The sequence below is a fragment of the Ochotona curzoniae genome, unplaced genomic scaffold, assembly GCF_017591425.1.
Source record: "Ochotona curzoniae isolate NIBS_2020 unplaced genomic scaffold, NIBS_Ocur_1.0 contig_1014, whole genome shotgun sequence".
Lineage (NCBI taxonomy): Eukaryota > Metazoa > Chordata > Mammalia > Lagomorpha > Ochotonidae > Ochotona > Ochotona curzoniae.
The window spans coordinates 48,222,879-48,246,631 of NW_024464920.1; the positions used below are offsets into that span (position 1 = coordinate 48,222,879).

The 23,753-nt window shown below is 52.6% G+C and overlaps 1 protein-coding gene across 2 annotated transcripts; it reads left to right on the top strand.

Annotated features, from left to right (window-relative positions):
* The first annotated feature begins 4,445 nt into the window (after positions 1 to 4,445).
* Positions 4,446 to 21,942, top strand: ADSL (adenylosuccinate lyase). 2 transcript variants are annotated; one of them, XM_040986447.1, is made up of 13 exons: positions 4,446 to 4,631; positions 6,935 to 7,138; positions 8,900 to 8,944; positions 9,375 to 9,454; positions 14,143 to 14,314; positions 14,517 to 14,563; positions 15,701 to 15,791; positions 16,252 to 16,321; positions 16,455 to 16,602; positions 17,939 to 18,029; positions 18,568 to 18,657; positions 19,218 to 19,394; positions 21,750 to 21,942. In XM_040986447.1, exons 1-13 carry the CDS (start codon positions 4,479 to 4,481, stop codon positions 21,834 to 21,836), a joined length of 1,455 nt encoding a protein of 484 aa, XP_040842381.1. In that variant the 5' UTR covers positions 4,446 to 4,478; the 3' UTR covers positions 21,837 to 21,942. The 2 variants fall into 2 exon arrangements, with proteins under 2 accessions (XP_040842381.1, XP_040842389.1); XM_040986455.1 differs by lacking the exon at positions 19,218 to 19,394.
* The last annotated feature ends 1,811 nt before the right edge of the window (positions 21,943 to 23,753 follow it).

The window sequence follows — 23,753 nt, forward strand, 5'->3', positions numbered from 1 at the left end:
CAAGAAACTGGGTGATCTTAGACCTTATTCTTGTGTGCACTAGCCGCCGCAGGGTCAGATTCGGTCTATCTCCTGTACCAGCCAGTGCACATACCAGTGGATACAAGCTGGTCAGTTCCACCTCAACCCTGTAGCATGCGAGTTAACAGGTTAACGGTTGATTAGTATGGCTAGCCCAGCCAGGCATGCCCCGCAGCCCCAGCTTTTGCATATGCCAGCAGGTAGTGGGTTGTGCTGTTCAGTCCAGCCGAGGCCTCCCACATGGGCAGGTGCCTTGGCCTGACTCAGACAGGCCTCCAGTCCCCCCTGTAAACCACCACATCTCAGCTTTCTTGTCTACCTGTGAGTGCAATGGCCTGGTCCCTGGAAGATCCAGAAGTCATTCCTTTCCTGTCAGATGTTCCCTGCTCACACTCCAACATGTCCCCAGACCCCCTTCCCCAGGCAATCTGCAGCCCCGCTCTTGGGGGCCAAGGTGGTGTGTCCTAGCCTGGTATTTCCCACCTTTGCAACTATGCAACTATGTTGGTACACTGATATAGTTAACACAAATTGGCATTGCCAGCTACTGGGTATTTTGTCCCAGCAATGTAACACTTGTCTAGGTACAAGGCAACACACGCAGATACCTACAGCTGGGGAGAAGTTTAAATCATAGAGACTCCCTCCTGGCCCCCACTTCTTTTTCCAGGAGCCAGAGGTTACAGGATCAGTAAAAGCCGGTCAAAAGGAGCAGGAAGAGGAGGAAGGGAGGGCAATTTGGATTTCTAGGCCGAAAGAAGAAGGGTCAGATGTGTTAAAGAACAGCCGTAGACCAGATAGGGAGAAGTACAGGGAAGGAACTCTGGCTCAAAGATGAAAATGGCACAAAACTGAGAAAGTCTGTCCAGTTCTGCCTGTTCCATTGTCCGTGCGACCTCTTCCCACACATGCTTAGTTTCTCTAATACAAATACAGGAAAGCAGAGAACGGAGAAAGGCAGTCACTGGTGACAGATGTGAGGTGCAGGGGGGTTGGAAATTGGCACTTCTAAGGAATAAAGTAAGAAAGGGAGGGGTCTTAGTGTAGACTTGAAGAGTCGGCTTCTGGTCTTCCTTTGTACCCTGCAATACTCCTGGGATTGTCGGCCACATTTTGAGATTTGTGTTTGTATCTTATTTATCTGAGAGAATGAGGAGAGGTCGTCTTGCATCTACTGGTTCACTTCCCAAATGTCTGCAACAGCCAGGATGGAACGAGGCTGAAGCTTCTTTCTGTGGATGTGGGGATCGAGCACTTGGACTCTCCTCCGCGGCCTGCTCAGGTGAATTCTCAAGGAGTGGGGTCAGCAGGGGAGTAGCCGGGTCTTGAACTGATGCTGGCACCCAAGGTGGTGCCTTTCACCACTACACCACAGCACCATGTCAGCCACATTTCACAGGTGCTAGGCCCTAACTCCCAAAACATACACAGATTGCCTGGTAGCACAGATCATAAGTGGCAGTGCCAGGATTGGCTGGTGAGGAGGCAGGGAAAGAGGAGCCTCTCGTAGGAAGTACCAGGGGAGAAGGGCAGCAGAACCAAAGATCCTGAAGACGCCGGGTAAGACAAAGGAAGGAGACCATCACACCCAGATTGCGTGGATGGAAGGCTGGAGGCAGACTTACTTGGAGGGGGAGTAGCAGCAGGATGACGCAGAGGCAGGAGAGAGGGGGCAGAACTGAGAAGTCTGCGGGAGTCACGGTGGGAAGTGAGAACCATAAACGTACCGCGGTGTGCAGCCAGGTGGCCACAGTGCCAAGCCCTCTGCGGAGTGGGCAGCCCAGGGAACAACTTGAGCTTTCCAGACTGTTCTCCCCCTCCCCCTAACAACAAAAATCCCTCCACAGCTCGACTTGGTCATGAGCCCAGGTAACTGATAGGCTGCTCTGGCGGCCAGGGCTGGAATTGGCACTGCGGTCTGTTCTAATTCTAGATCCCAGGTGGAGACAAGAACAGCATGGAAAGAGGACACGGAGGAGTCGAGCGCCTGGGTGGAGAGGAAAGCGCAATCAGAACCCATGTGTCCCTTTGAGACGCTGCGCTCCCTTGGGCCAGCATTCATTCACCCGGCTAACACTTTTCTTTAAAATTTATTTTTTAAAATAATCAAGCAGGGAGCTGGATGTGAAGTGGGGTCGCCAGGATTAGAAGCAATGCCATTATGGGATCCCAGTGTGCAAGGTGAGGACTTTAGCTGCTAGGCTATTGTGCTGCCCCCTGCCAATTGTTTGAAAGGCAAAATTTCACACAGAGACGGGGAGACAAAGATCTATCCATTGGTTCACTCCCCCAAATGGCTGCAATAGCCAGAGCTGGGCTGATCTAAAGCTAGAAGCCAGGAGCTTCTTACAGGTCTCCTATGTGTGTGCAGAGTCACACGCATTTGGACCATACTTGACTGCTTTCCCAGGTGTCATTAGAAAGAAAGAATTGGAGCAACTGGGGCTGTAGTCAGCGCTGGCATCACAGGCAGGCTTTGAAGCACCTAGGTGTTTTCTGCTTTTGTGATTCTGCCTTACTTGCTTGGCTGGGGGCTGTGTGAACGCCAGGCCTGACAGTCTACATGGCACCCAGTACACCACCTGGCAGGTCACATAGGCAGAGTACTCCTCAGGAAGGAGGTACCTGGTGTTAGGTAAGACCCACTGCCCTATAGCTCATCAGTTTGGATCTTCCGAAAGTTGCTTGCTTCAAGCCCACCAATAGAAGCCTGCCAACTTTGCTCTTTTTGAAAGTTAACAGTTAAACTGACCAATCATGACTCTATAATTATTAGCCGGAAATGTATAAGAACCCTGTGCTGTTCAACCTCTCTTTCGTCCACCCTGCTGTTCCTGCTGCGGCTGCAGCTGCCCCTCCTCTGCCCAGCCCTGCTGGGGGGCGGGATGGCTGGGAGACCCAATTAACCTGAATAAACTGCCCTTTGTGCGTTAGCACCGACTTCAGACTTGATGATTTTCTGGGGATCTCAACACCCAACGCAACAGCTTAACCCACCACACCACAAGGCCAGCCACTGCAGAAAACACTGAACTTCTGTGCTATGCCAGGTTGGGGCTGAGTGCCAGGGCCATGGGAGACTGAACAGCAGTCCCACCCATGGCCATCAGTGGGAAAGAGCTCTGAGTTGGTGAGGGTTTTGAGAAGGCCAGGTGGTTATGCAACTTCTGAGAAAGCCCAGAAGGGAGGAGGCTGTGAGCGAAGTGCGAAGGCAGGCGGGCAGCAGAGGCAGTTTCTGTCACAAGGGGGGAACACTTTGCTGTGTCATCTGAACAACGAGGCTACTGGGTTAGGGCCTTCAGCTCAGCACACGAGCTCGGGGGTCACAGGAAACTTCCCAAGGAAGCCGTGCACACGTTTCCCGTAGCACAGCACCTGTTGCTTCAGGGCACTGGCCAGGGCACTCTGAGAACCCGTGGAAGCATCTCCTACCCCTCCCCCTTGCTGTACCAGCCATTTTAAGGGCTGAGTTATACAGAAAAAATGAGACACATCTTCCACGTGCTGCTTCACTTCTCAAATCCGGGCCAGCCAAAGCCAGGAGTCAGGAGCTTCCTCCAGATCTTCTACATGGATGCCCGGGCCTCGTGCACTTGGGCAATCTGCTGCTTTCCAAGGTCGGTTAGCAGGGAACTCAAACTGGAGCCCACTGGGATGCCAGCCTTGCAAGTGCCAGCCTAACCCATAGCACTACAATGCAGGTCTCTGTAAAACGGCGACCACAACGTTCTTTATTGAGCATTTTTGTGCAATGTGCCAAGAGCTTTTCCTATGGCTTTTCATTGATTAACACCTCAGCAAACCCAGGTGGCTATAAGGGGGATCACGTGAGGTCAGAGCCATGGCTGTGTGTGAGAGGGGCACATTTCCCAGGTCGGTGTTCCGCATCCAGGGTGCTGCCCGCCTGGGGAGAGTCGAGGGCCGGGATCCGAGTCCCTCCCTGGGCTGGGGGCCCCGACGGAACCCCGGCAAGTCGCCGTCAGCGCCCTCATCCGCCAGCGCTGGCTGAGACCCACCAAGCGACGCCCTTGGGACGCAGTAACTGTCCGTTTGTGTGGCGGAGCAAGAGCGGGGTCATTTTCTCCTCAGGATCGCGCTGTGGTGTGGGTGTGAGGCGACAACAATGGCGGCAAACACACAAGCTCCCATACTACGCAGTCATCTTAAAGGCAGGTTTCAATGTGCTCTTTTTATCCCCCTACGTGGAAAAAAATAAAGGCGAAAAATGGCTAAGTAACTTCTGAACAGCTCTACAAACGAATAGACATTAAGCTCCGCACTCAGAAAGCCCAGCCAGCCGCCGCCCTGCAGGGCTCAGGCCGCACCCGTCCCCCTCAGGCCCAACGGAAGAAGTCCCGCCCCTAAGGGCGGGAAGTCCCGCCTCCAGGCCTTGCCTCCGACTTCCGCTTCCGCCCGTGCTGACCCTGTGGGCTGACCCTCCGGGTGGCGCGTTCGGCATGGCCGGGGCTGGGGACTGTGGCGGGCCGGACAGCTACCGCTCGCCGCTCGCTTCCCGCTATGCCAGCCCGGAGATGTGCTTCGTGTTTAGTGACCGCTACAAGTTCCGCACCTGGCGGCAGCTCTGGCTGTGGCTGGCGGAGGCGGAGCAGGTAACGGATCCTCTGGTGGCCTGGCCCAGCGCACCTGCCGGGTCGGGCCGGGCGCCCGGTGTGGGCGGGAGGCCTGTCCACCTCGGGGACTTGCCGGCAGGGCCCCGCTGAGCGGCCGTCCCGTGGGGTGACTGCCCCCGGACACCCCGCTGTCAAGGCTGGGGGGCTTAAATCGCATCTCGGCCCCCGCATGGTCCTGTGCGGCCAGTGCGTGCCCCCTGCGCCCTCGGCTTCAGGGAAGGACCAGGTTCGTGGAGGCCAGTCATGGCAGTTTTATGGGATGGTTCTTTCTCAAGTACAGGATGCCAAAGGCACGCGGCTCCAGGCTGTCAAAACGAGCAGTGTGATTCTCCGAGTAGTCAAAATGAATGCTGAAAATTAACTGCAGGGCAAGAAGGAACTTTTTTTTTTTTAGACAGAAGGATGGGCGCCATGGCTTAGCAGGCTACTTCTCTGACTGCAGTGTAGCCAGCATCCCATATTGGCACCCATTCGAGTCCCAGCTGCTCCGCTTCCCATCCAGCTCCATTTGTTTCCTGGAAAAGCAGTCAAGGACGGCCCAAAGCCTTGGGACCCTGCACCCGTGTGGGAGACCTGGAAGAAGCACTTGGCTCCTGGCTTCCAATCAGCTCAGCTCCGGCTGTTGGGGCCACTTGGGGAGTGAACCAGCAGATGGAAGATCTTCTACTCTGTAAATCTGTCTCCGCTTGGGAATGCCTGGAGGCCTGGAGTCAGGTACTGCCCATCCTGCTAATGGAGCCTCTTGCTAATATGATGACCCAGGAGGCAGCAGCTATGCCCCACTCACATAGGAGACTGACCGGGTGATGTGTGGCTTTAGCCTGGCCTAGTCCCTGGGTTTTGACAGCATTTCATCAAGTTTAAGGGAATGTGGAGTGGGGGTAGCTTGCAAGAAGCTAGCAGTGCAGCTGCCCTGTTGCTGCTGCTTTGCAGTTGAGGCCTGAGGCTGAGGGTCTCCCGACCGAGAGGGTCCAGGGCGCTCTGCTGATCAGGTTGACGTTTCAAGGAATCCATTTATTTATTTTTTAAAAAATTATTAATTTGTAAGAAAGAAACGGATCTGCTGGTTCACTCTCTAAGTGCCTGCAGCAGCCAGGGCTGAACCACAAGGCCAGAACAGCCCTCAAGGCCTCACACATGGGCGACAGGGACCCAAGTGCTTTGAGCACTCCCAGGGTACAGGTAAGTAGGACGCCGGAACTGGGAGTGGGAGGTGAGATTCCAGTGCAGGCACTCGGGTGTAGGGTGTGGATGTGGCTGCCGCATATCTGGCAACAGTGGGACAGTCTGTCTCCTGTGGGACAGTGAGGTTCTTTTTTTTTTTTTATTTTTCCCAATGTTTATCTATTTTTATTGGAAAGTAAGATATACAGAGAGGAGGAGAGGCAGAGAGCAAGATCTTCTGTCCAGTGTCATTCCCCAGGTGGCTGGGACAGCTGGAGCTGAGCCACTGAAGCCCGGAGTCAGGAGCTTCTTCCAGATCGCCCATGTGCACACGGGGTCCCAAGGCTTTGGGCCGTCCTCAGCTGCTTTCCTAGGCCACAAGCAGGGAGCTGGATGGGAAGCAGGGCCTGGGACACGAACTGGTGCCCATATGCGATCGCAGCGCATACAAGGCGAGGACTTTCGCTGCTAGGCTACCGTGCCAGGCCTGGGACAGTTCTAAGCTGCAGGATCTTGCCCGGAGGCCCGCTTTGTGAGTTTTGAGTGCAGCAGGGCATGGTTTCGCCACAGTTCCCTGACTCTGAGCTGCCTGTGACCAACCAGCTGGTTTCTGCTGGAGGAGGGTGAGGCACTGGTGGGTTTCTCTCTCCTCAGTCCCTTCCATCATTCCTTTCAGTTGCATCATTTGTTGTACATATTTGTTGACAGAATTGTTCCTTTTGATTTCTCTGAGCAAATATCTCTACGTCTGGTGTACAACACGCCAGGCCCTAAGGAGTCAGCACTAGCTGCACTGACCATTGTAGGCAGGGAAGAGCTGGCCGAAGGGGGAGCATCAGACCCTGGGACGGGCGAGGCAGTGAGCCAGGTGTGGGGGTCAGAGGGAGGAGTCTGTTTCTGTCTGATGTCTTGCAGTTTACTCAGAGTAAGTAGTTTTTCCTTGTTCTCTTAGAAGCTTTCTCCCTGAACTGTGGACTTGGAGCTTGCTCCCTGCTTCCATTGGGGGATTGGGAGGCAGGGGGTATATGCTCACTTGAACGCGTGGTTCATGGTGTCACTTCAAATAACTGATGCCCAGGGATTGTTCTGGGTTTAATTTTCTTTCTCCTGTCCTATAGGCACTGGGTTTGCCCATCACAGATGAGCAGATCCAGGAGATGAAATCGAACCTGGACAACATCGACTTCAAGATGGCGGCCGAGGAAGAGAAGCGCTTACGCCATGACGTCATGGCTCACGTGCACACATTTGGCCACTGCTGTCCGAAAGCAGCTGGCATCATTCACCTGGGCGCCACCTCCTGTTACGTGGGCGACAATACGGTGGGCAGGCACTTAGGCTTGTGCGCGGGCACTGGCTCCTGTATCACACACTTAGCAGTTTGCTTTGTTTTTGTTCAGTTTTACAACAGAGCTCCATTAAGTTTTTTAAGATTTAGTTATTTTTTATTTCTTTAATTAGAAAGTCAGATATACAGAGAGGAGGAGAGACTGAGAGGAAGATCTTGCATCCGTTGATTCATTCCCTAAGTGGGCACAACTGTCAGAACTGAGCTGAGGCGAAGCCAGGAGCCTCTTTCTGGTCTCCCACACAGGTACAGGGTCCCAAGGCTTTGGGCTGTCCTCGACTGCTTTCCCAGGCCACAAGCAGAGAGCTGGATGGGAAGCAGGGTGGCAAGGACACAAACAGGCCTCTGTATGGGATCCTGGTGTGTTCAAGGCGAGGACTTTAGCCACTAGGCTACCGTGCCAGGCCCTCCATCAAGCTTTTTTTTCTCCATCAAATTCTAATACTTGGCATGTGGTTGCCAAAAGTTTTTTCTGTTTGAAATTTTTTTGCTGTGCAACTCTACACACTTAGTTACCCCCATCAAGTAAGGTCTCCATGCCCTGGGCATAAGCCGGGACCTTCCCACTGTGGTAGCCTGGGTAATATTCTAGAAAGCTTGTCTTTCCAAAATAGGTGATTTTTGTTTGAGAAGGAATTACATTGTTGTTGATGAGGGGAAGTGAGCAAACCTGTCTTAGCATGCCAACATGGAGAAGCAACATTTAAACACTTCCCTGAGGTGACTAGGTGGTAGGCAACTTCCTGAGCCTTTGGAAATTTTAGTGAGTTTTTAGCTCAGTGAAGTCTACCCGTTTGAGGTGTTCGCGTTTGGCGAGTTTAGTAAATGTGTCAGCATGCTCCAGTTCCCAGATTCACCCTTCACCCCGAGCGGGTCTCTGCGGGCTGTCACCAGCCTGCTGCTTGTTTGTGTAGGTTTACTGCTGAACGGATTGCATAGGTTTGGAATTGGGACAAGCAGTCATCTTGGGCTTACTTCGTCAATCCCTGTTTGTATGAGTGAACAAACTTGGGAGCGAGATTGACAAATTGGGCCAGGACTCCAGCAGGACAGCTTCCGGCCCGCGAGGGTTACACTAGGATTTTGTGGATGTCACAGTGGTCGGTCCCAGTCACCCTCCAATTTACGAAGACAGTCAGTCATTTTTAACATCACTCCAAGTGCTTTTGAAGTCTAAAATAGCACATAATTAAAGGTATCCATTGGAGCGTGTGTTTGGAGAGTCAGATAATGGGAGAAGAACATCCTCTCGCTTGGACAGTCCTGGTGACAAGTAGCCAGAGCACAGCTGGGCTCGGCTGTCACGGTCCCGAGCGAGCACGGCTGGAGTTGCCGTGGGGTTCTGGGGCATGCCCATCTCGGGCAGCAGCTCTAGAGTAGCAGAGGGGAGGAGAGCAGGGAATGGGCCGACTGGTTGCTGCCCAGAGAGGCAGACCCTCCGAGAAAACAGACGCCTGTGGACTTGCACTTTCTCCACTCACTGCAGATAGCGAGTGCATTCACCTAAAGAATGTCAAAGTTTTGGTCCTTGCCAATGCCAGTGTTGGGACTCTCTGAGTTGGTGTGTTTTCAAACAGTATCCAGAAAAGAACTCACGTGGCCATCTTCCTGGTTGCTAATGGTGGGTTCCAGTGCCGAGGTCAGCTGCCAGCTGACAACCCCGGCTGTGCTGGCTGCAGAGTGTTAGGTAGGAGTTGTGCTTGAGCATTGAGACCGTTGTCTTTTTGCTTTGCAGGACCTGATGATTCTCAGACATGCGTTGGATCTGCTCTTGCCAAAGGTAAGAAGTTGGCAGTTTCCCACCAGCTCGCAGGGGCAGAGCTGGGTGCCAGGCGTGAGATCAGCAGTGTAGATGTGCCTGGGTTGTCATTTTCTCATCTCTAGGATTAACTGGTCAGAGCACTGTAAGTAGAAAGCAGAGTCTTCTGCAGGAAGGAAGGGCAGTCAGAGACCTGCTGCTGGACTCTTGTGGCCAGGATTCTGGTTCTGTCCTGTTTGCTCTGCCCTTGACCATCTGTGAGGGGTCAGACAGCTCCGCCCTCAGTGGGTGCCGAGAACGCTGCCAGGTGCGGCCGCACAGCCATGACGGATCTGACAGCTTCCTGCCCAGAGCTTTAGGAAGCTGCTTGTACGGAAGATCTTTCAGTCTCCAGTGATATATGAGCTCAAACCTAAATTTAACCCTGTTTCCCCCATGGTCTTTCTTGCAGCTTGCCAGAGTGGTCTCTCGGCTTGCTGACTTCGCCAAGGAGCGAGCTGATCTCCCCACCTTAGGCTTCACACATTTCCAGTAAGTCAGAAACGCCTCCTTGGGGGCTGGGCTTGGTTTTGTATCTGTGACTTGGATGTACTCCCTTTCTTGGCAAACTTGACCTGAAGATTCTCAACATGGTGTAGGTTGGTCACTTGGAATAAACCCGGTAGTCAGCTGGTGAGAGGCCGGCAGCTTACTGGGAGTCACCGTGTGCATCCAGAGCGTCGGTGACGTTCCTACAGCTTGACTTTGCAGTTCTGCAGGATCTAACCCGAGGAAGAATCTAAATTATAGGAGCAACTTGTTGCAGTCTGTGTTAGCATAGCATTTATGATGGTGACTGCTGAAAGCAGTTCAAATGTCTCATAATGTGACAGTACTTAACTTAGGTCTAGGAAATCCACTGGCTGGAATAATAAGTAACCATTGAGATGATGCTCATAGAACTTAATAAATAACATGAGAATGTACTTAAGTAGTGTTTTGAGAAGATGGCTCATAGGACCCAGCACTGTGGTATAGAGGTAAAGTTGCTGTGTCTGGTGCCAGGATCATGTATGGGTGACAGTTCAAGTCCCCGCTGCTCCATTTCCAATCTTGCTCCCTGCTAATGTTCCTGGGAACAGCAGAAAATGGCCCGAGTCCTTGGGACCTTGCAGCCTTGTGGGATACACAGAAGCTGCTCCTGGCTTCACATCAGCCCAGCTCTGGCCTTGGGGCCTGCTTGCTTGCTTCCTTCCTTCTTTCTTTTTTCCTTCCTTCCCTTCTTTCTTAATAGATAACTTAAAAATTGCACAAAGATTATATCAAAGTATGTCATTAGAAGCCGATGTTGTGCAGTGAGTTAAGCTACCACCCATGGTGCTGACATTCCATGAAGGCACTGATTCAAGTCCCCGCTGCTCTTCTTCCCATCCAGCACCTTGCCATTGGCCTGGGAAAACACTGGAAGATAGCCCAAGGATCCCGTGGGGAGTTCCAGATGGAGTTCCAAGCTCCTAGCTTTGCCCCCTGGCCTAGCTCAGGCCTTTGTAGCCATCTGGCAAACAAACTATCAAATGGAAGATCTCACTCTCTCTAACTCTGCCTTTTAACTAGGTAATGTTTTGAAAAGATATTCTTTTTTTATTAGAAAGTCAGTTATGCAGTGAGAGGCGATAGAAAAATATCCTCCATCTGCTGGTTCACTACTCAAGTGACTGCAATGGCTGGAGCTGAGCTGATCCGAAGCCAGGAGCTGGGAACTTCTTATGGGTCTCCTGCGTGGGTGCAGGGTCTCAAGGCTTTGTGCTATCCTTGACTGCTTTCATAGACCACAAGCAGGGAGCTAATTGAGTAGCGGGGTGGCCAGGACACAAACCAGCATCCATATGGGATCCTGGCACATACAAGGCGAGGACCTTGGGCACTAGGCTACCATGCTGTGTAGCCTCTATTCTGAGAGCTTCACAGAAACACACAGGCCTTGATCCAGCAGCACACTGCCGCTAGAACTTTGCCATCAGCAAGTGGGCCCTTCAGCTGACCACTCAAGGGACGGTCACACCTGCTGGAGGCCAGAGCACAAGAAGGGTGTGTGGAGTAGGTGTAAAAAGAAAGATGGGGCCCGGCGCAATGGCGTAGTGGTTAAATTCCTTGCCTTGCATGCCCAGGAACCCCTATGGGCACCGGTTCTAGTCCCGGCAGCTCTGCTTCCCGTCCAGCTCCCTGCTAGTGGCCTGGGAAAGCAGTTGAGGACGCCCCAAAGCCTTGGGACCCTGCACCTGCATGGGAAGAAGCTCCTAGCTCCTGGCTTCAGACTGGCTGAGTTCCAGCCATTGCAGCCACTCGGGGAGTGAATCAACAGACGGAAGATCTTCCTCTCTGTCTTTCCTCCTCTCTGTATATTTGCCTTTCCAATAAAAATAAATAAGTCTTTAAAAAAGAAAGAAAAGATGGACCACTACAATTTCATAATCATAATGGACCATGCAAGAAAGCTGTCGCCTTTATTTATACAGAAGCAGTCACAAGCTCTGGCACAGACTTGACCTCCTGGTCAAGGGATGTTTCCAAGGATGTTCTGCTTGACCTTAAAGCAGGGTATTATCCATCCTGACCCTGTGGTCAGGAAGTTCTCAGTAGATGGTGCATATCAGTCGTTAACACATTCCTACAACTTAATCTTGGATCAGTTAAGGGAGGAAATGCATCACAGAAGGAGAGACCTCAAGATCAAGGATGGTGAGTGGGGGCAGCCGAGACAGCATGAATTGTGAACGGCCAGCAGCATCAACTTCCAAGCTCACATTGATAGTGGCAGACACTTCCTAAGTAGATTGCAGATTTCTCAGCAGGGTGGTTGGTAGTCCATGCGAAGGGGGGTGGAACTTCCTTGAGGTAGTTGCAGAGCCATCACCAGGCCTTGCCTTGCATCAGGGAACTCCTCGTGGCCTTGCCAGGTGGGGAATGGCTCTTCTCACACCTTCATGCCCTCCACACCCACTGCACGGACCCCAGCACACACCTGTGCTTTTACACCAACCAGGGGCCCACATGTGAGCTGGTCATGCACTAGTCGGCCCCCACTTCAGGCTCGGGCCTTGTCCACGTGGTGGTGCGTGTCGGAGCTTCACTCCTGGCCATGGCTAAACAGCATCCCAGTGTGTGCACCCTCAGTGAGGAGGATCACCGAGGGGCGTTTGGGTCTGCTTGGAGTAATGCTGCTGGGAACCGGGCCGGGCTGGGGGATTTGTTGCTTGACTCTCATCTGGGATCCTTTCCAGGAGGTTAATGAGGTGTGCTGTATGGCCTATGGAGTGCCAGGCTTGGGCATTCTTAGTGTGTGCCTCATGTCATGAACTGTCCCTGCCGTTGGCAAGCGGAGAGATGCTACTTAGGATGGGCTAAGTTGCCCATCAGAACTTGTATGTTCTTGTTCATAGTTAGGGTTTATGTTCAGAAACAGACCTCGTGGCTTAATTTGGACTTCAGATTGAACAAAGCCATTTGCTGGTACACTGGGGTGCTTTGGTGCCGTGAGGTTTAGGGCTGTCCGTGGCAGGACAGCTGTTTGTTAGAGCTGTCTGCGGCATAGAAGCCTCCCCTGCTGCCAAACTGAGGAAGCCCTCTCCAGGACTCTTATCCTTGTCTCACTCTTGTAGCATGGGATGTCACGAGGCCTATCTTGTGTTTTGTTGTTGTTTTTGTTGTTGGAGGGGAAGCTTACCTGATATTTCTTGCCAACATCTGAAGATAGGTTAAACAAACTAGAGTTAAAAGATTGATTTTTATTGGAAAGCCAGATATACAAAGAGGAAGATCTTCTGTCCGATGGTTGACTCGCCAAGTAGCTGCAAAAAGCCAGAACCGAGCCATTCCAAAGCCAGGGGCTGGAGCCTTTTCTGGGTCTCCCACATGCGGGTGCAGTGTCGCAAGACTTTGGGCCGTCCTCGACTGCTTTCCCAGACCACAAACAAGGAGCTGGTTGGGAAGTGGGGCCTTTGGGATTAGAACCATTGCCCATATGGGATCCCCGCAGATGCAAGGCAAGGACTTTAGCTGGTAGGCTACTGTGCCAGGCCCTTTCATGAATTGCTTTTTTTAAAAAAGATTTATTTTATTTTTATTGGAAAGGCGGATATACAGAGAGGAAGATCTTCGTCCGATGATTCACTCCCCAAGTGAGTGCAACGGCCGATGCTATGCCGATCCGAAGCCAGGGGCCTCTTCCGGGTCTCCCATGTGGGTGCAGGGTCTCAAAGCTTTGGGCCGTCCTCGACTGCTTTCCTGGGCCATAGGCAGGGAACTGGATGGGAAGTGGAGCTGCCGGGATTAGAACTGGCACCCATATGGGATCCCGGGCGTGCAAGGCGAGGACCTTAACCACTTGTGCCACCGCGCCGGGCCCCATGAATTATTTTTAAAGAGTTATTTATTTAAAAGGCAGAGTTGAGCCTGGCGCCGAATCCTAACAGCTTAAGTCCTCGCCTTGAATGCATCGGGATCCCATATGGGTGTTGGTTCTAATCCCAGCAGCTCTACTTGCCATCCAGCTCCCTGCTTGTGGCCTAGGAAAGCAGTCGAGGACGGCCCAAAGCTTTTGGACTCTGCACCTGCGTGGGAGACCTGGAAGAGCTCCTAGCTCCTGGCTTTGGGTCAGTTGTTGCAGCACCTGCCATTGAGGTCCCTTGGGTAGTGAATCATCAGATGGAAGATCTTTCTTTCCATCTTGCTTTCTTTATATATATATCTGACTTTGTAATAAAAAATAAAATAAATCTTTTTTTTAAAAAAGGCAGAGTTATGGGGTTGGGGACAGGTGAAAGAAAGAGACAGAGAGATCTTTTGTCTGCTGGACAGGCCAAAGCCAGGAGCTCAAGCAGTTGAGGCAACTTCCACAATTTTCTGGGTGCGTAAGCCACGGGGCTAGGTCAGAACTGGAGCAGCCAAGCTTCAAAGCGGCGCCCTTCTGGGATCCCAACACTACAGTCAGTGGTTTTAGCTGGTTTGCCACAGTGCTGGTCCCTAAACTACTCCAGTAGCCTTTGATTTTTATCCTTGGATAATTATTAATGATATTTACTTCTCTTTAACTGTTGTTTTTTAGAATTTCTTATCTCTTGTCTTGTTTCTCTGGTTGTTGCCCCTCCAAGGGGGAGCAATGGCTGTTGAGAGAAGCAGCGGGCTTTTCGCAGTGAGGCCGCGGTTTGAGACCGCCCTGTGTTCTCTCTGGGCTGTTCTAGGCCCGCCCAGCTGACGACGGTTGGAAAACGCTGCTGTCTTTGGATCCAAGACCTCTGTATGGATCTGCAGAATCTGAGCCGCGTCCGAGAGGACCTGCGCTTCCGCGGGGTGAAGGGCACGACCGGCACACAGGCCAGCTTCCTACAGCTCTTTGAGGGGGATCACCAGAAGGTATCGTGCCATGAAACTCCCCCAGAGGACCCTAAGACCCAGGCTGATCCCAGGACTGTGGCAGGTGCTGACTTGGAGGTGGGGTGTGGGGTCTTTGGATAGGGAAGAGGTCAGCAGGGGCTGAGGCCCGGACAGGAACACAGCTTGGGGGGTGTTGTCCTAGATCCCAGATCCTTGTAGGAATCTGTCCTTTTTCTCCAAGGTGGAACAGCTGGACCGGATGGTGACTGAGAAGGCAGGCTTTAAAAGGTAGGTGGCTAGGCCCGGCAACATGGCCTAGCAGCTAAGGTCCTCACCTTGAACATGTTGGAATCCCATATGGGCGCCGGTTCTAATCCCGGCAGCTCCACTTCCCATCCAGCTCCCTGCCTGTGGCCTGGGAAGGCAGTCGAGGACGGCCCAAAGCCTTGGGACCCTGCACCCGTGTGGGAGACCCGGAAGAGGTTCCTGGTTCCCGGTTTCAGATTGGCGCAGCACCGGCTGTAGCGCTCACTTGGGGAGTGAATCATCGGACGGAAGATCTTCCTCTCTGACTCTCTCTTCTCTGTATATCTGACTTTGTAATAAAAATAAATAAATCTTTAATAAAAAAAAGAGGTACGTGGCTGGCCATGCGTGGCCTCCCTGCCACGGTGCTCACACATCTGTATTCTGTTGACCTCCAGGTTTAACCTGACATTTTGGGCATTTTCCTTCATCAAGCTTCTGCCCATTTGCTCTTTGTTCCTAGTTCTCAATAAGTAAAAAAAAGGAAACTTTTTTTTTTGAGATGTATTTATTTTTATTGTAAAGTCAGATATACAGAGAGGAGGAGAGACAGACAGGAAGATCTTCCATCCATTGATTCACTCCCCAAGTGGCCTCAACAGCCAGAGCTGAGCTGATCTGAAGCCAGTAGGCAGGAGCCTCTTCTGGGTCTCCCATGCAAGCGCAGGGTCCGAATGCCTTGGGCCGTCCTTGACTACTTTCCCAGGCCACAAGCAGGGAGCTGGATGGGAAGCGGGACCGCTAGGATTAGAACTGGCACTCATATGGGATCCCAGTACATTCAAGGTCAGAACTTTAGCCGCCAGGCTACCGTGCTGGGCCCAAAGGAAACTATTTTTGTTTCTTTATTGGACTCCTGCCTGCGGGATTCCAGGGAAGACCTCCAGGCTTTCCCAGAACTCCTTCCAGGCTGTTCCGCTGGGCTGTGGCTTTTCCTTTTTGGAGCAGGCCTCGTCCCCTAGCACAAGGCAAAGGCATGGGCAGAGGCAGGTTGTTTTTCTAGGAGCAAGTTGCCAGTCGAGCCTCCCTGCCTACTATGACGTCACCATGCCGGGAAGAGCGAGGATCAGCAGTGTTTGTCGTGGCTTTCCCCGAGCCCCCTCTCCTGGGTGTTTGCAGGGCTTTCATCATCACCGGTCAGACCTACACGCGCAAAGTGGACATCGAGGTGCTCTCCGTGCTGGCCAGCTTGGGGGCCTCGGTGCACAAGGTGAGGGGCGGAGCTGGCAGCGCCACAGACACGCTCCTTCCGCCTTGGCTTTGTGTGTGCGTGTCTCACGGGGTAACTGCATGTTTTTTCTCACAGTCTGGGATTTGGACATGGAGCCCTTAAATCAAGATGTGTTAAAGAGAAAGACTCGTTTAGACATTCTCTTTGAAGCTACCCCCAGGATTGCAAGATAGCCCCTCTCGCAGGCACTTGTCCTCGCTGGTGCCTTCCCATGATACCTTTGCAGTGTCATGAGCATTTCCGTGTCTTTGGAACCTGTCACCCCAGCTCTTCAGGAGCACACAGGCCTGGGCCGGCCCCTTGCTGGGCGCCTCTCGGGAGGATGGCCCAGTGGCTGTGTACCTGACGAGGAGCTGTCTCCATCTGTCTCCGGGGCCTTGTCCCTGACCCATCTACCTGCCTGGAACGTGGGGTGATAGCCACCCTCTGTTTCCCCCAGATTTGCACCGACATACGTCTCCTGGCAAACCTCAAGGAAATGGAAGAGCCCTTTGAGAAGCAACAGATTGGTGAGTGTGGTCTGGAGATGCTGCGTGTGGTGCTGACCATTCACCTGGCAGCATGCGTGCCCGTGTGCCCACTGCGCCCTGTTCTCTGATCTCTGCCTGTGCGTCCCATGCTCCCCGTCCTCTCCGTGGGCAGGCTCCAGCGCGATGCCGTACAAACGGAACCCCATGCGGTCAGAGCGTTGCTGCAGCCTTGCCCGCCACCTGATGACCCTTGTGATGGACCCGCTGCAGACGGCCTCCGTGCAGTGGTTTGAGCGCACGCTGGATGACAGCGCCAACCGGTCAGTGGAATGCGAGCATTGAGCAGTGCGGAGTGGGAGGGAGGCTGACAGAGGTGCCAGGAGGCAAAGGGAGTGCTGGGCATCTCAGTGAGCCTGGACTCTAGCAGAGGGTGGCCAGTGTTGGGACCCGAGGGCACTCAGGGTGTTGTGGGACAGGAGGGAAGGAGTTGTGTCCCGTGTGGGCCGGGTAGGGAGGCAGAAGGCGCGGTGCGGGGAGTTGGTGACGGCTGAGTGAGCGGTAGAGCACAGGCCGTGTGGCCTGGCCGTTGTGAAAGTATAGACGTCACTCTGAGACAGGTGGGCGGTCATCTGTGGCTGCTGATGAGGCACCGCGTGCGCCTGGCTTCTCGGTTTACACTCCTCTGCTGCAGAGTCAGCTCACTCTTAGTTGCTTGTCTTACATTGGGATTTCTTGAGTGAAATGGATATTAAGTTAAGCTAGTTTTCTGGGATCTCTGCCTAGTCCAGGACTTGGCCATTCCCGTTACCTTTGGGGGCTGTTCCAGGAGGGCCAGGATTGTTGGGAGTGGAGTCAGTCCCTTACATGAAGTGGTGTGGTACTTCATATAACCTGCAATATGTCACAGTACCTCAACAGTGTAACTAAATGCAATGTAAAGTTTTATTGTTTAGGAAATCATGACCAGAAAAAAAATCTGTGGCTGTTCAGCACATGTGGTTTGAGGTCATGCATGTTAAATCCTCAGATGCAGGAGCTGCTGTGCCTCCTGGCAGGGCGCGACCTCCTCCACTGGCCTGCTGAAATACTCTGGGAACAATGTGAAGACTGCCTTGTAAGGGGCGTGGATCTAGTCAGAACACCTTAGGAGCTCACTTTGAAATCCCTGTCCGTGTGGGCACAGCAGCCTTGAGGATGGAGAGGAAGAGTGTGGATTACAAGTGGATGGAAGGCATGTTAGTCAGCCCTTGGGCCCGAGAGCAGCAAGTACAGGGGGCTTGGGGCCGCTTGGGGCTGAGGCAGGGATGGAGAGCAGGGGGCTCGGGGCTGCTTGGGACTGAGGCAGGGATGGAGAGCAGGGGGCTTGGGGCCGCTTGGGACTGAGGCAGGGATGGAGACCATGCATCTGAGAGCACGGGAGCAGTTTGCATCAGGCTGAGGAGGAGGCACCAAGGAAGTGGCTCGATTCACTTGGGAGTGCCTATGGGTCAGCCAGGGAAGGCCTGGCACTTGGGCAAGTGACCTAACTAGAAGTGAAGATGAGGGGTCAGGAGGACTTGGGTCAGTCGCATTCCTGAGATCTGCGCAGGGAGCTTAGTCCACACGTGTAGCCCCCGGGGGTGCCTGCTGAGCGAATGGCTGGTGGCTGTTTTGCAGGCGGATCTGTTTGGCTGAGGCCTTTCTCACCGCAGACACTCTGCTGAGTACCCTGCAGAACGTTTCCGAAGGGCTGGTGGTGTACCCCAAAGTAAGAGGCCACGATTAAAAGGAAGTATCAGGGAGGGGTGGGAACACTGGGGGGACCTGGCAAGCTTCAGGGTATGTGCTGGAGACTGTTGGGGTGTGTCTTCCCAGCTGGAGCCCCTCCTGGCGTTTATGGCATGAGCCCTCGGGATCTTGCTCTGGGGCGTCACAGACACATTGCCCTGAGCTGTCAGTCAGCATGCGTCACAGCTCTGGCGTGATGAGGCAGCACAGCTGGCTGCACTTGCCCACTAGGAGCCTGGGGCAGGCGGGTTCTTTTCCTTCGTTCCCAGCTCCGGAAGCCAGGCTCTGAAACTGAGCAAATTGCAGATCTTAAGAATCATTTCTATGAAGCTGCTTCTAAAAGTTTAATATTCCTTATATATTTATTTTTAATAAAAGTGAACCTGGATTAGTAAGAATACATAGCATGAAACACCCCATTACCTTTCTCCGTAAGTGCGATAGCTCCCACAGACGTAGGCAGCCTCAGCTGTCTGTCGGGCTGTGCCACTTCACAGGCATCCTTCTGGCTCTCCTAGGTGATTGAACGGCGCATTCGGCAGGAGTTGCCTTTCATGGCCACAGAGAACATCATCATGGCCATGGTCAAAGCTGGGGGTAACCGCCAGGTGTGTAACTCAGACCCCACATGCACCGAGGGTCACCCCAGGTGTGTACCCAGGCCCCCGTGTGCACTGAGGCTCACCCCGGGTGTGTACCCAGGTCTCCACATACACTGAGGGTCATCCCAGGTGTGTAAGCCAGGTCCCCACATACACTGAGGGTCATCCCGGGTGTGTAAGCCAGGACCCCGCGTGCACTGAGGGTCACCCTGGGTGTGTACCCAGGCCCCGGTGTGCACTGAGGGTCACCTGCAGTGCTGCCATCTCCTGGCAAATGTGTGAAGGAAGGCATTTCAGCGGCCAGGTCGTGCAGAGCCCATCCTCTGCCATTGCCAGGGGTCAGTGTGGTGAACTCACCTTGTTAAATGTGACCCACTCATTCACTTGAGGAAAATGTTGACTGTCAGTGAAGGAATTATTTCTGCATTTGCGTGGCAGGTGATGGCAGGTAGGCAGGGTGGAGGCAGGCTGAGGGGAAGTGGCTCGGGCCACAGGGGTTTTGTGAGCCAGCTGTGCAGTGCCTGGTGACGTCGCCATGGAGTGACACTACTTTGGTGTCTTCCCAGGATTGCCATGAGAGAATCCGCGTGCTGTCCCAGCAGGCAGCTGCTGTGGTGAAGCAGGAAGGCGGTGACAACGACCTGATGGACCGGGTGCGCGCCGACGCCTACTTCAGCCCCATCCACTCCCAGCTCGACCGTCTGCTAGATCCGTCCTCCTTCACCGGTCGCGCTGCCCAGCAGGTAGGTGACATCGGACACGTCCACGGGGTCTACCCCAGGTGTCTGTCTACACCGCCTGGCCAGAAAAACTCAGGGTCTTTCTGGAATGCTCCTCTTGTAAGGAGAGGTGGGGTGCAAATGAAGCTGATTAAAAACAAACAAACAAACATAGTTACTGGGAGAAGTGGAAAGATTGAGTGATTTTGAGAGCTACTTAATTATTTCCCGTGGATTCGTCAGAGATTTTATTTGGTGTCCGTGTGATAAAATGAGAGCAGGTGTTAGAAGCAGCAGTGAAGGTGCTGCTAGGGGCTGGGGGCCTGGGAGGCAGCAGCTGGCGGTGCAGCTGGAGGCGTGCGGGAAGCCTGAGGGCAGTCCCTGCTTCTAGCCGCTGTCTGGCCCAGCCCTGGCTTCCCTGGGCGCTTGGAGAAACAGCAGGTAGGAGAGTCCTCTCTCTAACTTTCAAGTTATATATTTTTCTTAAGGATGAACTGCTGTTGCATATGATTTTTTGTTTAAGGTTTATTTTATTTTTACTTGAAAGAGTTAAAGAGAACAAGAGGGAATAATGTTCCGTCTGCTGGCTCACTCTCTTGAATGGGCGTAATGGCCAGAGCTGGGTTGGTTCAGAGCCAGGAGCCAATTCCGGTTCTCCCGTGGGGGTACAGGGACCCAAGGACTTGAGCCAGCCTCTGCTGCTTTCCTAGGACATTAGCAGGGGAGTGTATTAGAAATGGAGCTGCCAGGATTCCAACTAGCACAATATGGAATGCTGGCACCTAGGCGCAAGATTACCTGCTTATGCCACTGCACCAGACATCCCCCCAGTAAAAATAAATTTTTAGAAATATTTATTGGACAGGGCGTGATGGCTCAGTGGCTAAATTCTCACCTTGCATGAATTGGGATCCCATATGGGGCACCTGTTCATGTCCCAGCTACTCTACTTCCCATCCAGCTCCCTGCTTATGGCCTGCACCAACGTGGGAAACCCAGAAAAATTCTTGACTCCTGGTTTTGGATTGGCTCAGCCCTGGCTTTACAGCCACTTGGGGTGTGAACTAGTGAATGGAGCTTCTTTCTGTCTCATTCTCTCTGTAAATCTGCCTTTCCAATTAAAAAGAAGTTTCCTTATTTGAAAGATAGTGGTATATTTTATTCACTGAGTCAGTTGTTCACTGCCAGATAACCTGGGCTGGGCTAGTCTGAACTCAGGAGCCCTGAACGTAATCTGAGTCTCCCACATGGGTGGCAAGGATGCAGCTGTGGGATCAGTGACGTGCTGCCTTCCAGGATGCCTTAGCAGGAAGCTGGATTGGAAGCGGAGGAGCCAAGACTTGAGCAGGCACTCTGATACAGGAAACAGGTGTCTCAAGCCTGCTGGACCACGATGCCTGCCCTAATCAGAAAAAAAAAAACCATGATGTGGTAGAACAGACAAATAACTGGGTTTTACTGTCATGTGAGTCTGTGTTCAAGATAGAGGGAAACACACAGTCTTGGTGTAGGGTCTGAAATGCTTACAGTAATCCTTGGGACTTAAGACTGTCACTGTTCCTTTTGATCTTTCAAAAAGTCTAGAGGAATTAATTCAAACACATGCATTAAATACATACAAGGTCTCAATATATGCTTGGTTTGGGAGACTTAAAGATGACGAGGGAATCCTTGTCTTAGTGGCGAAGTATTTAAAAGTCTAAGTAGGTGGTTATAGTGCATGCGGGAGTTGAGGGAAGGGCACCTGTTGGGAATCACAAACTAGGGGACAGACATCCTTGTCAAGGCCCAGGAGGGTGGTGAGAAAAAGCTTCACAGAGATGTCTATGACCTTGTAGAGCTGGCTTGGGAACGCCAGGCTGAGAGGAGCTAGCGGCTCTGTAGGCCTCTGACATGTGGAAGTAACCAAGGCCCCTGAGTGTTGGGTATGCCAGAGTAGCAGCTGCCCCAGAAGTAGTTAAAGGGGGCTGAAGGTGAAGGCAGGTGAAGTTTATTTATCATACAGGTCACTTTTTCATTAATGGTAACAGTCTGATTACACTGGAAAGGTAGGGAGACCAATAAGGCGGCTGATACCAACAGCCCGGCCGTGGGTGACACACAACAGGCAGCGGGAGAGCTTGGTAGGTGTTGTTGGGCTGGGAAATGGGAGTGACTGGGTAGAAGTGGTGAGAACTGAGTTATGGCAGCCGGATGGGGCCGTGGGGGAGAAGGTGCGTGTGGGCATGGCAGGCTGGCTTGTCCGCATTGGGGAGAGGTTTGTGATCGACAGTGGAGGACGACAGCAGGTCAGTGCTGGAGTCGAATCTGTTGACCATTGCCACTGTTAAAGGTAGAACGCTCCCATTTCCAATGGTCTTACCTTCCTCTCTCTTGCAGGTACAGAGATTCTTAGAGGAAGAAGTGTACCCCCTGTTAAAGCCATATGAAAGTGTGATGCAGGTGAAAGCAGAGTTGTCACTGTAGACGAGGAGAAGTCATTATCGGTTTTGTTAACTTCATTGCTGAGACATGAACAGTGTTATGCAGTGCCTTATTTTCCTTCCAGAACTATTAAATTAATTCAGTACTTTCCCGTGGTGTTTGTGTGTTTCTCAGGGTTGATAGTAGGAGACAGCGTATTGCATTGTTACAGCAGTACTAACTTACATAATAAATAACTCTCCAAACACTTAAGTTGGCTTATGATCGGGAAAAAAAATCATGCAACGCAAAACCTGTGCTGTAATGAAGTGTCCAGTAGCTCATGTCGTTAGTGATATCCAGGACTGAGAGTAAAAAACAGAATGGCTACTTGGGTATGCTGTCACACCAATGTAAAACTGAGAAGTCAAACCACTTAAGTCTGGGACCATCCATAATCCATTCACATGTTCTATTGTGTGTGTGTTTTATTCGGAAGTCAGGGCCACCGGTTCGTTCCCCAGAAACCAAGGTCTTCCTGGTCTCCCACATGGATGCTGGGGCCCAAACACATGGGCCATCTGAATGCTCTTCCCAGGCCAGTGGCGAGAGCTGGATCGCGGGTGGAGCAGCTAGGACACAAACTCATCTCCCAGCATCACAGGTGGCAGTGATCAGCTCTGCCTCCATGCTGGTCCCGTTGGTGTGCAGTTAAGTAACCGATTCCTGACCCTGTCAGAGGCAGATTTGATTTACACGTAACAGACCATCCTAGATCCAGTGGTTTTGTAGTGTCTGTTTCATTTACATCTGCCACAATACTCTAAGAACCTGCCGTGACCATCAGGCTTAGCCGGCTCAGGTTGTGCCCCTGGCATCTTGGTAAGCCTTGTAGTCCAGGAAACACTAACTGGTCAGATTGATTTCCTTAGGGCATCTAGCAGTCTTTATTCCGTGTTCCCTGGACGTACAGCTGGAACCAGACGAGCAGAGCTGTGAGTGCCCACACGGCAGGAGAGTGCTGGTGCGGTATAGCTCAGTCTGCTGCGTGCTTCCAGGCAGAGGTGAGGATGATGGCAGGCAGCTCTTGCTGCAGGTGGCCTTCCAAGTCTGTCAGGGGCACTGAGCCTTGAGTGGTGGAGCAGGGGCTGGGAGAAGGGATGTTTGCATCTGCTAGGAAATGAGGTCTCTGTACTTGCCTCCACTGTGGGAGCAAATAGCTGCTGGCAGGCTGTCGAATCAGGACGTTTCCGCAATGGCAGACCACGTGGGAGACAGCAGATGCTTGATTTCCTTGCAGGAAACAAAGGCACAAGGCACCAAGCAGCGCTCTCGTCGGGGCAGTTCTGCCAGACCCCTGGCCCGGTGGCGGCTCAGCCTGTTGGAGTGCACACGTTCGTTTGCACGTCTGTCTATGTCCCTTTCCATTCTCTTTTGTTTTTATTTTTACACACTGTGATTGCATGTCTCAATGCCTCTTTGTGATCTGATCGTATTTTCTTTTTTTTTTTTAAAGATTTATTTTTATTATGTTTTTATTGGAAAGGCGGATATACAGAGAGGAGAGACAGAGAGGAAGATCTTCCGTCCGATGATTCACTCCCCAAGTGAGCGCAACGGGCCGATACTATGCCAATCCGAAGCCAGGAGCCTTTTCCGGGTCTCCCACGCGGGTGCAGGGTCCCAAAGCTTTGGGCCATCCTCGACTGCTTTCCCAGGCCACAGGCAGGGAGCTGGAAGGGAAGCGGGGCTGCCGGGATTAGAACCGGCGCCCATATGGGATCCCGGGCGTGCAAAGCGAGGACCTTAACCACTTGTGCCACCGCGCCGGGCCCTGATCATATTTTCCATTGTAGCATTTTAAGCAGGGGTATTCAGCTGACCTGCAGGTTGGCTAGAGCACTTGTGCTTCTTTAAAATTAACCTCACATTTAGCCAGCTGCTCCAACTGGGGGATCAGAGTCATGCAGACATTAGGGA

Bases quoted from the DNA above. Each gene is read 5' to 3' on its own strand.
- ADSL (XM_040986447.1), top strand. From the start codon at position 4,479: ATGGCCGGGGCTGGGGACTGTGGCGGGCCGGACAGCTACCGCTCGCCG. The intron at 4,632-6,934 runs GTAACGGATCCT...CCTGTCCTATAG, and splicing joins GGCTGGCGGAGGCGGAGCAG to GCACTGGGTTTGCCCATCAC. The intron at 15,792-16,251 runs GTGAGGGGCGGA...TGTTTCCCCCAG, and splicing joins TGGGGGCCTCGGTGCACAAG to ATTTGCACCGACATACGTCT.